At 42.8% G+C, this 15,634-nt stretch overlaps 1 protein-coding gene across 2 annotated transcripts; it reads left to right on the forward strand.

Annotated features, from left to right (window-relative positions):
• Nucleotides 1-5,340: 5,340 nt before the first annotated feature.
• On the forward strand, nucleotides 5,341-9,823 carry LOC115136862 (serine/threonine-protein kinase Sgk2-like). Of its 2 annotated transcripts, none has more exons than XM_029672727.2 (13): nucleotides 5,341-5,596; nucleotides 5,824-5,856; nucleotides 6,041-6,093; nucleotides 6,904-6,961; nucleotides 7,089-7,172; nucleotides 7,319-7,450; nucleotides 7,569-7,663; nucleotides 7,862-7,898; nucleotides 7,997-8,083; nucleotides 8,170-8,265; nucleotides 8,418-8,573; nucleotides 9,284-9,373; nucleotides 9,486-9,823. In XM_029672727.2, the coding sequence occupies exons 2-13, from the start codon at nucleotides 5,839-5,841 to the stop codon at nucleotides 9,642-9,644; spliced, it is 1,065 nt and encodes a 354-aa protein (XP_029528587.1). In that variant the 5' UTR covers nucleotides 5,341-5,596; nucleotides 5,824-5,838; the 3' UTR covers nucleotides 9,645-9,823. The 2 variants fall into 2 exon arrangements, with proteins under 2 accessions (XP_029528587.1, XP_029528577.1); XM_029672717.2 differs by having other exon boundaries at nucleotides 5,342-5,596; nucleotides 7,551-7,663.
• The last annotated feature ends 5,811 nt before the right edge of the window (nucleotides 9,824-15,634 follow it).

Here is a 15,634-nt window from a genome sequence, read left to right on the forward strand (position 1 = left end):
GACATCCAAAGGTTTTTTTGCGGTTACGGGAAACTACTGGAGGTTGATCTGAAGGATGGATACCATTTGAATTCTTATGGCTTGAATCCCGCTAACGGGATCAATATGACAACAGCGAGTGAAAGTGCAGGGTGCCAAATTCAAAACAACACAATTAAAATTCCTCAAACATAGAAGTATTTTACACCATTTTAAAGATAAACTTGTTGTTAATCCCACCACATTGTCCAATTTCAAAAAGGCTTTACGACGAAAGCACACCAAACAATTATGTTAGGTCTGCACCTAGTCACAGAAAAACACAGTCATTTTTTCCAGCCAAAGAGAGGAGTCACAAAAAGCAGAAATAGAGATGAAAATTAATCACTAACTGATGATCTTCATCAGTTGACACTCATAGGACTTCATGTTACACAATACATGTATGTTTTGTTTGATGAAGTTCATATTTCTATACAAATATCTGAGTTTACATTGGCTCGTTATGTTTAGTAGTTTCAAAACATCCAGTGATTTTGCAGAGAGCCACATCAATTTACAGAAATACTCATAATAAACATTGATAAAAGATTCAACTATTATAATTGGAATTATAGATACACTTCTCCTTAATGCAACCGCTGTGTCAGATTTCAAAAAAGCTTTACCGAAAAAGCACACCATGCAATAATCTGAGTACAGCGCTCAGACAACAAATCAAGGCATACAGATATCCGCCATGTTGTGGAGTCAACAGAAGTCAGAAATAACATTATAAATATTCACTTACCTTTGATGATCTTCATCAGAATGCACTCCCAGGAATCACAGTTCAACAATAAAGGTTTGATTTGTTCAATAAAGTCCATCATTTATGTCCAAATACCTCCTTTTTGTTTGCGCGTTTAGCCCAGTAATCCAAATTCATGACACGCAGGCCAGACAAAAAGTCAAAAAGTTCCGTTACAGTCCATAGAAACATGGCAAACGAAGTATTGAATCAATCTTTAGGATATTATTAACAGTCTTCAATAATGTTCCAACTGGAGAATTCCTTTGTCTTTAGAAATGTAATGGAACACAGGTCGCTCTCACGTGAACGCGCGTGGTCAGTTCATGCCACTCTGACAGACCCATTCCCCCCTCCTTCACAGTAGAAGCATCAAACAAGGTTCTAAAGACTGTTGACATCTAGTGGAAGCCTTAGGAAGTGCAATTTGACCCCATAGACACTGTATATTCGATTGGGAAAGTTGAAAAACTACAAACCTCAGATTTTCCACCTCCTAGTTGGATTTTCTCTCAGGTTTTTGCCTGCCATATGAGTTCTGTTATACTCAGACATCATTCAAACAGTTTTAGAAACTTTAGAGTGTTGTCTATCCAAATATATTAATAATATGCATATATTAGCAACTGGGCCTGAGTAACAGGCAGTTTACTCTGGGCACCTTATTCATCCAAGCTACTCAATACTGCCCCCAGCCATAAGAAGTTTTAACTAGCTAACATTAGGACTACTAATGCAGTACAATGGTTAGCTGGTTAGTCAGCTGTTGTTGATTTAGCCAACACAGTAGACCTACTGTCAGCAATAATTGGTCCGTCTTCTCGCTCACGTGCACGATCGAATGTTGAACAGGACATACTTGTGCGGTGAACGACTTGTCATTGAGCACGCTCGTGGCCCGGCGGATGGACCGTGGTGTATACGGTGCTGGCGGAGGTGGACATAGTAAGTGTTCTCTGAGAAGTTGTATGTATAACTACAGCAAAATTACATGATTTACTTATTTTTTTAATCAGGTGTGATGATGGAGATTTCCAGCAGGGGGCAGTAAAGTCATGAACAACACTTAACATTAGCTACCTGTTCCTTGTCATTTGTAAGGGCCACTGAAATAGTACCTCCTCTCTGTAGCCTTATAATTGCAATTTTAATGAAGCACAAGATTGAATGTTAGAATAATGTTTGGATGTATGCAGTGTCTTGTTTGCCAAAATTCTTTTAAGCCATTGCGGATTTTAATTTTTTGGAGCAGTGTAGATTCATTACACCATCTTAACAAAGTCCTTGGATGTTTCAATTTGAAAGAGTCCATTGTGGGCTGAATCTGTTGACCTTTAGGCTAAGATGACTGATGATGACTGGCTATGATGACTGCCTGTCTGTCCCGTTTGGCCTTGGCTTTCACCTTAATGTCTGTGTGACCTTTGACGTATGACCTCTTGGCTGACCTTACCGGAAGCCATGACGACAGCAGCCTTTTGCCAATAGACCAGGGTGATGGTGAGGAATCCCATTTTTAGTTTTTCTGTTAAAAATAAATATCGCCAAAGGTTGAAGCCATGTTGGCGTCTGTGTTAGTTAACTGTTACACAAGAGAGCAGTTTGCATTCAGTTGGAAGTTAAATGGTATCTGTGGACTGGTACATTTCTGCCAGCTACTGTGGTATCAGTTGGTAGTCGTACATATTTTCTCCCCCATTTTAGTGTTGTGATGTATAACTTTTTTGTACAGCAGAATAAGTGTAAGCCTGAGGTCGATGAATAAGAGAAATGGGGAAAGAGCGGGAATGCTGTCCATTCCCTGTAACTGCCATGATGCTCAGATGTACATTGGCTGAATGTATGTGTTACTACCTCTGCCAGGGCAATGTTAGACCACATCACTTATTTGTGCAATCATGTTAAGGGGCTAGTGGCCTGGTCCACACAGGGATAAACGTCCAAGGATCAGTTCTAGTAGCCCCCCTTGAGTTTTCACCCCCAGTGTAGCCTCTGTAGACTCCCCCACTGTGCCATACTGTCTGTTCAGTGTTCTTTTAAAGATAGTAGTGGTTACAGCAGCCGAAGCCGCACTGGCCGGGACAAGTACGGGCCACCTGCACGCACAGAGTACCGCCTGATTGTGAAGAACCTCTCTAGTCGCTGCAGCTGGCAGGACCTAAAGGTGAGCGCTCAAGTCTCCATTTATATTTTATCCGTCCTTCTCTGAAAACTGGGTTCCGAACAACAGCACATGTTACAAGCACACCATTTGTTTTGGTTGACAGGACTTCATGCGCCAAGCTGGTGAGGGGACCTATGCCGACGCCCATAAGCAGTGGACCAATGAGGGGGTGATTGAGTTCCGATCACGCTCGGACATGACGAGGGCCCTGGACAAGCTGTACGGCACTTACATCAATGGGAGGAAGATCTGCCTGGTGGAGGACAAGCCTCGCCGCGGACGCTCCTCTTCTGGCAGCTGCTCTAAGTCTGGACTTACATCACCTCAGAAATGCAGGCATTGGATCCTTACTGCCCTAATGTGGAAGGTGTTGCAGGTTTCATTTGCTATCATTCTAGTACCAAAGCTGGTAATTTATCCAGGCTTACAATGTGTTTGATCTCCCAGGTCTCGTAACAGACGTCGCTCTCGCAGAAGGAGCTGCAGATGTTCTGGCAGCTACTCCAGGTCACTCTCACGGAAATAACACTGACCAAATTGCATCTGCCCTGCCCAAGAACTCCAATACTTCACGTGGCTGGGGTAGTTGCATAGATTAATACATAGTTCATCCCAGAGGGGAAATTTCAATGTAACACAGCAGCATACTGACAAGCACACATACTTTACAAGACAACTACACAAATACAAGACCTAGTTTAAATTCCTGTGTGTTTGTCCTCCACCGGTCACTCTCATGCTGTGAACAGCACTCTTGCACCAGATCCGACCACAAATCCTGTTCTCGATCCGTGAAGAAGTCCCACTCTAAGTCCCAGACCCGTTCCAATTCCCGCTCTAGCACCAGGAAGTCCCGTTCCAAGTCCCGTTCTCGCTCTGGCACGCAAGCCTCACAGCTGCTCGGCGAGCCACAAATCTCGCTCTCGCACAAGCAAGTTTCACTCTAAAGTGAAGTCTGAGCGGGGAACCAGAGGCTATTCCAAGGATGTCTGTCAGCGAGAATTCCCAGAGTCGTTCTCCACCAACCCACAGAGAATGGAGACGGAGAGAGGTCCAAGTCTCCCTTCCCACAAGAAGACCTTCACCAATCCAAGTCCCCCACCAAGCACTCAGCTTCTGGATCCGCCTCACGCTCTAAATCCTGGCCCCGATGGGCTTCCCGTGATTAAATGCACTTGTTTATGTAGGAAGTAGGAAAGATTGTTTAAAAATAAATCACGGCTCGAATGCAGCTACAAGTGTTTCAATTTGTCCCTCTCTGAGCACTTGGCTGTGATTCCAAGTGTTGAGAGCCAGGCTGAAAGATTGTAGATTACTATAGATCGCATAGTATTTTTTTTATTGAACCGTTAGGCAAGTCAATTAAGAACAAATTCTTATTTACAATGACTGCCTACTCCCGGCCAAGCCCGAACCCGGACGACGCTGGGCCAATTGTGCGCTGCCCTATGAGACTCCCAATCACGGCCAGTTGTGATACAGCCTGGAATCGAACCAGGGTCTGTAGTGATGCCTCTAGCACTGAAATGCAGTACCTTAGACCGCTGCGTCACTCCCGAGTTGTTCTCAGTTTCCTTATCTTTCTGAGATTGCTTATGCGTCATGTTAAAGATACTGGTTGATGTTGGTCTTTCAAGAGGAAATAAATTCTTACTTCTAATTTTAAATGTCAACACCGTCTGCGTTGCTTCATTGAATCTCTGGTATTCCATTATCAAATCGTGATTGCTATGGCATTAAAATAATACCTTGCCATCTACCTATCTTGACAAATCTAAAATAGAAGGAAATGAAGACCCAACAATCTTTTCCCATATAAATTGTTCTCCCTATGATTCAGTTACTTTCTCTGAAATGTTTTGATTAATTTAGCTAGTTTATACATTTGGCAGGTTTGTTGGTTTATTTATTGGTTTCTTTCCTATTGGTGTAGTTGATGCTGTCTGTATAGTCTAGACAGTTGTCCTTTGAGCATTTGAGTATTGCCTGACATACAGCATTACTATGGTGTATTGGCTATTTTCAAAGAAGACGTATGGGGAATCATGTCACTGTTTGCTCTGAGATATCTGATTTAGGGGTGGAAATAAGTCTTAAATAAAAAATGTGTTAAACACTCATGTTTATAAACAGTCTTGACATGTTTGGCTTTGACTGTCTTATTTGAAATGGTCACCATAATACGATGTACCTAATTAATTGCAATAAAATGTGTGCGGACACGCAGTGTGTCAAATAATATGTGCAGTTTGGTTTGTTTCAAAAGGAAATATGTTGAGACAACTAAGCTACAGTATTACATTCCTGGGCCCTCTTGGTGAATGCACCTTTGAATTAGTAGTTTGAGCGTATCAAACTACAAACCCATGTGGGTTTGCGTAGTACTTGTTTACAGTGATACAACCTGTTGTGTGCAAACGAGTTTGCGTCAGTGCTCTGGATGTCCAGCATCAATCCATTTCTTACACTTTTACATACCCGAGAATCTTCTCTGAATTTACGCTGTTTTCTCGTAGATTTTTGGACATAAGACTTGGCCAAAGATACATATTTATCTGAGACTTGAAAATAAGCTGTAGGTTATTCTAGATTCTTGCGAGGACAGAATACCAATAGCCTACCTGAGAACACCTGAGGAAAAAAAGTCCTCTACACACAAGAGGGTAAGATCCTTGACCAACTTAATGCTCATGTATTGTTTATTTTACAGTTACATTTTGTAAAAAAAAAATTGTATACTGCTGACTTTTATTGATTTCTAGCAATGAGTGTCTAGGTTTCAAGTCAGTATTTAAAAAAAATGTATAAGTTATTTTGAGCTCACTCATATTTGATGGTACAAATAAATAATCAATTTCTGTTCAAATGCCTTTGACTCCCACGCTGATAGGCACAGAAAAGAGACATGGATAATTGGAGTCAGGTATATTTGAATGTATATTTTCCAATCACTTTTATTTTCACAAAATGACATGGGTGTGTGATGGTTCCTCATTTGTATACCTATTATTTGTCCCCTCTACAATCAATCGAATCAGTGAACATGGCATATTGTTCACTTCAAACCATTTAGCACAATAATATTGTCTCCTCAAATTGCTTCACAGCTTCAATCAGCAAACTCCATTGACGTCAACCTTGGTCACTCACACAATCACCAGTGAGTAACCAGGCTTTATGATAATAAGCAATGTGGATGCACACACTCGGATCACTGTTGCAGTCCACACTTCAGGTCATGATTGTCTAATGCAAATATTTAAATACTGTCTGTAGATGTTGCAAATGGGTAAGAAGTGAACACTAAACACACATAATAATTAGTGATATATATTTTTTATACAAGTTAGTAATTAATTGTTATTTAACCCATTTTGTACCAGGTAAATTGACTGAGAAATCGTTCTCATTTACAGCAACGGGGGGTGAAAGAGCCAATTGGAAACTAAGTTGAGAGGTAAAGCAAGTTCAGGCAGGAACTAGTGTAAAGGAAGCGATTAAGGGCAGGCCGCTGACGCCAGAGGGAATTAGTAAACCCATGTCTCTCTCTAGCTATTTTCTGTAATCCACCACCTGCAGCATATAGCCAACACTCAGTGGATAGTCATTGACAGAGGAAACATCACAACAATGATGTTATTGTTATCAACACCAGCATGCGGTCTGATCGAGAGATGACCCTCCCAGGCTTTATCATGGTTCTCACCTCACAATATATATAGCAGATCCTCTGTTATTGACATGATTTAACTTGTTGACAGAACCCCGAGGATGTGTCACTATTTTGGCAACTACACTGTTATTGGTGATATCTGGGGGTGACATGGAAAGGCTTTCCACAGAACAAAGAGATACCAGCAACGCCTTGCCTATACATTTTAAAATCTAAAGACACACTGTATACTATTGTACAGTTTGCTACTAAAGCCATTTCCCTCTTTCTCCCACACCATTCCCTCTTACGTTTTAGTGCCAAGCCATCAGACTTTGAAATCCTGGCTATAATTGGGAAAGGAACATTTGGGAAGGTATGGTCATCTTTGGCAGTGCTCTCTAAATTGACAAAAAGAAAATGCTGTTGGTGTTTAACCAACAATTTATATACTTTACTTTGTGTTATTACCTTATTATTAATCAATGTTGTTGTGTCCCCAGGTTCTTCTTGCCAAACTGAAATCCGACAACAAGTTCTATGCTGTGAAAGTGCTGCAGAAAAAAATCATACTGAGGAAAAAAGAGGTTCCACGCAGAGTTTCACATAATTCCGAATATAACAGTAGATTTTCTTTTTGAAACATACTAAACATGCCGTCGATAGGAGTCGGTTTAACAATAATGATTCACAATTGCTGTATTTATTTGCCACTGGATTCTTCCATGTGAAGCAAAAGAACATCATGGCAGAGAGGAATGTGCTGCTCAAGAGTATGAAACATCCCTTCCTGGTGGGGCTCCACTACTCGTTCCAGACACCAGAGAAGCTCTACTTTGTCATGGATTACGTCAATGGAGGAGAGGTAATGTACGGAGTAAAGACATAGGCTCTTTAAAAAAAAAATTGTACAAGAGATAAAAAAAAATATTTAATTTCCTTCTACTTTTGATATTCTACTGTAGCTTTTCTATCACCTTCAGAGAGAGCACTGCTTCTCAGAGCCAAGGGCTCGCTTCTACACGGCTGAGTTGGCCAGTGCCATCGGCTACTTACACTCGCACAACATTGTTTACAGGTCAGTTACACCCTCTCAACAATGTTGACAACTAAGTCTCACCCACTTAACAGGATTCACAGGTCATTCACAGTAAACCCACATGTTCTCTGCTGGTTTCCTATGCTCCCTTTATGGAAGGTCATTCTGTCAGCAGTGCCTTTAGGCTGTACAGAAGGTTCTCTGTTTAAAAAAAAAACACAATTTTCTCTGTTGTAGAGACTTGAAGCCTGAAAATGTACTGTTAGACTCTGAGGTAAGTGTATGTATATCATGAATTCACGACTATCGTTATATTAGTTCTCCGTGGGTTGAACAAGGTCACCCTGATGTTTTGATTTGGACCTTCTCCAGGGCCATGTTGTGTTGACTGACTTTGGCTTGTGTAAAGAGGGGATAGACCCGGAGTCCACCACCTCCACTTTCTGTGGAACCCCAGAGGTAAGTTTTGATTTCTATTGTATATCCTACAGTCCCCCCATTTCCCTTAGTCACTGTATCCACTGACACCGCCTTTTGCTCTGTAGTATTTGGCTCCGGAGGTGTTGAAACAGCAGCCCTATGACCACACGGTAGACTGGTGGTGTCTGGGAACTGTACTTTATGAGATGATATATGGGCTGGTGAGCATACCCTCTGAAAGGCCTAGTCACGTGCACTTTGCTGTAATGAATTATGGTTCTGCGTACTATAGTAATGTATTTATCATTCTCCAAACCAAGTTGGCCACACCTCATTGTGGGTATCAACTCATTTTGTCCTCTGTTCCTTCCAGCCCCCCTTCTATAGCCAGGATATGTCTGAGATGTACGACAACATCCTCCACAGGCCCTTGAGTGTGCCAGGGGGGGCCAGCTCTGTGGCGTGTGACCTGCTGATGGGCCTCCTACAGAAAGACCAGCATCGCAGGCTGGGTGCTATCGCAGACTTCGTGAGTGAACTTGTCACAATACGCAGGATGAGGATGTCCTCACCGGACAGTCTACTTTCTCTCTCTTTCCTAGAGTTAACGCACGTGCAGACACATACACACAGACCCACTCTAGAATCACTAGAACCTCATTTATCATCGGATTTACTTAAAGGGATGCTCCAGAGCTTTTGTAGAAGTTCAGCCAGTAGTTTTGAAAGTAGTGCCAACGAGGCAAAACGGGTCCCCGAAACTTGGGCACAATTGTGTACAACATCATCCATTTCATATGATATGTTACATCCTACAAAAACAAATGTTTGTAAGCCCTTAAAATACAGGATTGCATCTTTAACAAAAGGCACATCTCAATAGGTGGTCCAGGTGTCCTCTGATAGTGATACGTGGGTTGACTCATAAACCACAGTCCACGTGCCTGGCAGGCAGTATGAGTTAATAGACGAATAACAAAGAGAGTTTCAAACCTCCCTGCCAATAACAGCTAGTTTTCAGGTTACATATCCTTCCAATTAGGCCCCTCCAACTAGGCCCCTCACTCAGACCACCCCCAGACAGTCCAAGCCAAATTGTTGCTTGAGAAATAGTTTTTTTTGCTAATTGAAAGGAAAACGATGACAGAAAGGTACTTAATTGTTACCCAGAAAATGATATGATATCAAGATAAAAATGGCTGCATTGAGCCTTAAAATCTTTTTGTCTTTCACATGCAGCTCGAAGTTAAAAACCATACTTTTTTCTCGCCGATAAACTGGGATGACCTTTACCATCGGAGAATCAAACCTCCGTACAACCCCAACGTGGTAAGTGTGTAAAACAAATTTGATTTCAGTATTGTTTTTCGTCTAATTTCGATCCATAACATATAACATTTATTCAGTGTTTTCTGCTGTGCTAAACCTTTTGTCCCAACAGAATGGCCCAGCAGACATGCAGCATATTGATCCAGAATTCACCAAAGAGATGGTGTCAGGCTCTGTGGGGGTTACCCCTGAATTCTCCAACTTATCAACCAACAGCCCAAATGCTTTCACTGGCTTCTCCTATGTCTCCAGTGATGACAACTTCCTCTAGGACATTCAGATTCTACATTTGCTGCCACCCAAAAGAACCAAACTTCTCCCGCCCACTTTGTTCAAATGCACCCCTAATGCATTGGCCCTTCGATTACTTTGTAATTGTATTTGTAAAGCTATTATTGTATCTCATGCAGAAATGAACAATGCAAATAAAGACAAAAAAAATGCAAATAGGCTAGGACTTTCAAGGCAATGATAGATAAATCATTCCCTGAAATATATGAATGGGGAGTTAATTGTTAACATGTGGCATCAGTTTGGATGTTATAATAAATATTTGGTTCTGTTATTTGTGGGTTTACCATGCATATCTCAAGAGAATCATTGCAAATCTGTATACTTCAATATGTATATGGTAGCCTCAGAAATAAACATAGATTGAGGTGACCAGATTTTTTAAATGAAAAAACCGGGACATTTTTGTCGCACAAAATATATATATAATACAATTTTTTAAAAGTAATTTAACTACATTTAGGCTAAACTGTTTGGACACTACAGACGACTTTGTGAGAAGACTGATTTTCAGGATGTTTCATGGTCTGACACCGTTCTAGCTCTGCCACCTTTCACCACAGATGCGGAATTGTTACATAGGCCGATGTGGTGGATTGAGATGCATCCAATGAAAAAAAGAAATGAATATCGCTTGCTTAAAACTGGCAGATTTTTATGGGGATTATTTTATTAGGCTATGCTGAACAAAAATATAAACGCAACATGCAACAAATTCTAAGATTTGACAGAGTTTCAGTTCATATAAGCAAATCAGTCAATTGAAAGAAATTCCTTAGGTGAAGGTGCAGGTGAAGAAGCTTGATATGGAGGTCCTGGGCTGGTGTGGTTACACAGGGTCTGTGGTTGTGAGACTGGTTGGATGTACTGCCAAATTCTCTAAAACAACATTGGAGGCGGCTTATGGTAGAGAAATTAACATTAAATTATCTGGCAACGGCTCTGGTGGACATTCTTGCAGTCAGCATGCCAATTGTACGCTCCCTCAAAACTTGAGACATTATTTTGTGTGACAAAACTGCACATTGTAAAGTGGCATTTTATTGTCCACAGCACATTACACCACCTGTGTAATGATCATGGTGTTTAATCAGTTTCTTGATATGCCACACCTGTCCGGTGGATGGATTATCTTGACAAAGGAGAGCTTCTCACTAACAGGGATGGAAACAAATTTGTGCACAACATTTGAAATAAATAAGCTTTTTGTGCATATGAAACATTTCTGGGATTTTTTTGTGTGTGCATGAAACATGGGACCAAAACTTTACATGTTGCATTTATATTTTTGTTGAGTGTAGATCTCTCGGTGAGAGCATATGCCATCTATAGAAAACACTCCCTTGAGTTCCCCTGTTATTTTGGACTTCGGCAGTTTACAGTCAAAAGATCGTGCAGCTGGTCGACTAAATTGTCAGTGTGAGGACGGAGACAACTAGAGGAGAGGAGGCTCTCCAGGCTCCGGATGCTACATCCTCCAGGCTGAGCACCATCCTCTCCATTAGCTCCAATACAGCCATTTCTGCAGTACTAAATCCCTCTGCATCTGACCAGGTTGCAAGGCTGTTTCTGTCACTTTCGGCCACTCTTTTCTCTGAAGAGACCTCCTTCCTGGTGGTGCAGACTCTGCAGTGGGGTTTCTGGGGTAGTGATAATGCTAGTACCCCTGTCACTTCCAGAAGTGCTCATAGTAGCGACAGTCTTCTGGGTCTCATCAATTGAGAAAGTGGTGCTAAAGAAGTTGTCCTGGAACAAGCCTTGGACAAGCCTTTATCAACACGTCCTTCCTGCGGCATGAACCCAACGTTGTAGAGCATTGCCCCAATGGTAGAGGATCGTCTGATTCTGACTGAAGGACTTCCCTGACCTCAGTGATCTCCCTAGAGGGTTCAGAAACTGTACTAGACCCAGCTTCCTCTGCTGACTCTTGCTATAAGATGGCAGTTCAACAAGTAGCCTGTGCTCTTGTTGTGCTCCCTTGTTACTCTGTTTAATCCCTTTGGAGATACTCCTCAGTTTCACTGACATGACACAAAGGAAAATGTTAGAACGACATTTGAATGGTCTACTTCCTTCCTCATTTCCACAGATGTCTGCTGAAGGGGTGATCAAAGGAACTCCATGGCCCTCAACAGCTGCCAACCCATCTTCGCTATGGTGCTTGGCAGATCCCACCATAGCAAGTAATTACGATCTAAGCAGGTTATTTGGAGGGCCCTAGACAGAGCTGCATTGATCTGCTGCACGACCGCTTTTACAATGGCTCTGGCAGAGACACTCTGGAGAAGCTCTTGCTCTAGTTGGCTAGCGGCTGGGTAGATGTCCTGCAGCACTTCAATCACTCTGTCCGGGACATCTGTGTATATCATATCGACTGGCACCTTGACCTCCACCTCATCACATGTATCCATCCTCAGGACCCCTTGGTACTGGAGCTGCTCAAAACACTCCCCTGAGTTGTTACCCGGTGTTTACCATAGATGTAAGGGGCACTAGAGTAAACACAGGAGATGAGATGTCTCACACTCGTCTTACACATTGGACATCATAGCGTTATCATAGTGATACAATAAAGTAATCAAGTAATGACTAGGCACTGGCACTGAGTCAAAGCTTGGCATAAATCCAAGTGAGCACCTAGCTGAGGACAGACCTCGGTTTCCCTGGAAGGAAGCATTCATATAACATTTGATTGCACATTGAGTTTGCGAAGTATTGTCGATGATGAAATTCATCAATACAATGAGTAAAAAAGCAAGAGCTAAAAGCGTTTGATGACAGTCCCATTGGCTTTAAAGACGGACCGACAGGTTATTTGTAAGAAATGCACCGATGGCAACAATAAATGATAGTTACATTTAGGGCTGACCCCATTTAGTCGACTGGTCTACTGTTTGGTCAATAGGCTGTTGGTCGACCAAGATGTTTTTTATCCAAGCAGTTGCAAATACACTACATGACCAAAAGTACGTGGACACCTGCTCGTCGAACATCTCATTCTAAAATTATAGGCATTAATATGGAGTTGGTCCCCCCTTTCCTGCTATAACAGTTTCCACCCTTCTTGGAAGGTTTTCTACTAGATGTTGGAACATTGCTGCGGGGACTTGCTTCCATTCAGATTTAATGAGGTTGGATGATTTTAATGTTGTGCGATTAGGCCTGACTTGCAGTTGGAGTTCTAATTCATCCCAAAGGTGTTCGATGGGGTTGAGGTCAGGGCTCTGTGCAGGCCAGTCACGTTTTTACACGCCAATCTCTACAAACCATTTCTGTATGGACTTCGCTTTGTGCACAAGGTCATTGTCATTCTGAAACAGGAAAGGGCCTTCCCCAAACTGCTGCCACAAAGTTGGAAGCACAGAATCATCTAGAATGTCATTGTATGCTGTAGCGTTAAGATTTCCCTTCACTGGATCTATTGGGCCTAGCCGGAACCATGAAAAACAGCCCCAGACTATTATTCCTCCTCCACCAAAGTTCGTCAGTCGACTTGCCAGATAGTGAAGCGGGATTCATTGCTCCAGGGAACGTGTTTCCACTGCTCCAGATTCCAATGGCGGAGAGCTTTACCACCACTCCAGCCAACGCTTGGCATTGCAAATGGTGTTCTTAGGCTTGTGTGTCGCTGCTCGGCCATGGAAAACCATTTCATGAAGCTCCCGGCAAACAGTTATTGTGTTGACGTTGCTTCCAGAGGCAGTTTGGAACTCGATAGTGAGTGTTGCAACCATTTCATGAAGCTCCCGGCAAACAGTTATTGTGTTGACGTTGCTTCCAGAGGCAGTTTGGAACTCGATAGTGAGTGTTGCGTTTTGTGAGCTTGTGTGGCCTCTAGTGCAGCAATAGCAGGATATACATCGGGTGTAATATTAGCAATTATTGGTACTATGATTGTCTTCGAAATGTGTATTTATTTACTCAAAGCTTGATCATGAAGATTGCCATTTCCCCCTCCACTATAATGGGGGATCCTGTTTTCTGTTTGCTCCCCTGACAATGAGTTGTTCTCCCCTGACATAAATGTACCTGGTGGATTAGGATACTGGTGCTTTCAAAGACAACTGGGAACTCAACTTATGACGTCAGTGATCTTCAGGTCAGTAAGTTCCCGAATTCCTGGGTTGGAATTTCGAGTTGGATGACCATCCAAATTCCCAGTTGTCTTGAACGCACTGAAGTCAGAGACTTCTGAGTTTCAAGTTGATTTGAACACGACATGAGCTGGCTTCCTTTCCTGGCTGATGTTACAGACTGACTGCTGACAGAGAGGAAGTGGTGTGGTTTTATACAAGACCACATGTTGTTCTTAGCCTGATCGAAGAAAAATAAACAGTGGTGTGAAGAAGGTAACGTAGAAACAATAGTGGATCAATATATTATTAATCAGTTTTATTCTTTTCTTGTAGATGGTTCAAATGATGCCATGTATGGGAAGACAAGAACAGGTGTGTTTATTCCTGAGTTCGATGTTAATCTATGCAAGACACTAACACATGACTTATCTGTATATTCAACAGAAATGGCTGCGATAATTGTTGGATTCCAATAGGTAGAGGAGGTACAACCAAGAAGAGTAGTAATATGTTGGGACTCTGCATCAGTTTTGTGTAGTTTACGATCTGGAAAGTCAGAACGTGAGGATTTATGGTTAGAAATAACGATGCTAGACTCCCGAGTGGTGCAGCAGTCTAAGGCACTGCATGAGGCGCCATTACAGACCCGGGTTCGATCCCAGGTTGTGTCACAACCAGCCGTGACCGGGAGTCCCATAGGGAAGCGTACAATTGGCCCAGCGTTGTCCGGGTTAGGGGAGGGTTTGGCCAGGGGCGGGGGCTTTAATGGGCTCATTGCACTCTAGCGACTTCTTGTGGTGGTCCAGGGCGCCTGCAGGCTGACTTCAATCGTCAGTTGAACAGTGTTTCCTCCTCCACATTGGTGCAGCTGGCTTCCGGGTTGAGTGGGCGGGTGTTAAGAACCGTAGTTTGGCGGGTCATGTTTTCAGAGGACACATGACTTGACCTTCGCCTCTCCCGAGCAAGGTTGGGGAGTTGCAGTGATGGGACAAGATCGTAAATGGATCGCAATTGGATAATCGTGAAATTGAGGAGAAAAAGGTGGTAATATACACTGCTCAAAAAAATAAAGGGAACATTAAAATAACACATCCTAGATCTGAATGAATGAAATATTCTTAATACATACCTTTTTCTTTACATAGTTGAATGTGCTGACAACAAAATCACACACAAATTATCAATGGAAATCAAATTTATCAACCCATGGAGGTCTGGATTTGGAGTCACACTCAAATTAAAGTGGAAAACCACACTACAGGCTGATCCAACTTTAATGTAATGTCCTTAAAACAAGTCAAAATGAGGCTCAGTAGTGTGTGTGGCCTCCACGTGCCTGTATGACCTCCCTACAACGCCTGGGCATGCTCCTGATGAGGTGGCGGATGGTCTTCTGAGGGATCTCCTCCCAGACCTGGATTAAAGCATCCGCCAACTCCTGGACAGTCTGTGGTGCAATGTGGCGTTGGTGGATGGAGTGAGACATGATGTCCCAGATGTGCTCAATTGGATTCAGGTCTGGGGAACGGGCGGGCCAGTCCATAGCATCAATGCCTTCCTCTTGCAGGAACTGCTGACACACTCCAGCCACATGAGGTCTAGCATTGTCTTGCATTAGGAGGAACCCAGGGCCAACCGCACCAGCATATTGTCTCACAAGGGGTCTGAGGATCTCATCTCGGTACCTAATGGCAGTCAGGCTACCTCTGGCGAGCAAATGGAGGGCTGTGCGGCCCCCCAAAGAAATGCCACCCCACACCATGACTGACCCACCGCCAAACCGGTCATGCTGGAGGATGTTGCAGGCAGCAGAACGTTCTCCACGGCGTCTCCAGACTCTGTCACGTCTGTCACATGTGCTCAGTGTGAACCTGCTTTCATCTGTGAAGAGCAC

Source organism: Oncorhynchus nerka, linkage group LG2 (genome assembly GCF_034236695.1).
Source record: "Oncorhynchus nerka isolate Pitt River linkage group LG2, Oner_Uvic_2.0, whole genome shotgun sequence".
NCBI lineage: Eukaryota > Metazoa > Chordata > Actinopteri > Salmoniformes > Salmonidae > Oncorhynchus > Oncorhynchus nerka.

What these genes read in the sequence shown, in the direction of transcription:
- LOC115136862 (XM_029672717.2), top strand. An exon ending in TCATACTGAGGAAAAAAGAG is followed by an intron (nt 7,173 to 7,318) that starts GTTCCACGCAGA and finishes TTCCATGTGAAG; the next exon opens with CAAAAGAACATCATGGCAGA. An exon ending in ATTACGTCAATGGAGGAGAG is followed by an intron (nt 7,451 to 7,550) that starts GTAATGTACGGA and finishes ATTCTACTGTAG; the next exon opens with CTTTTCTATCACCTTCAGAG.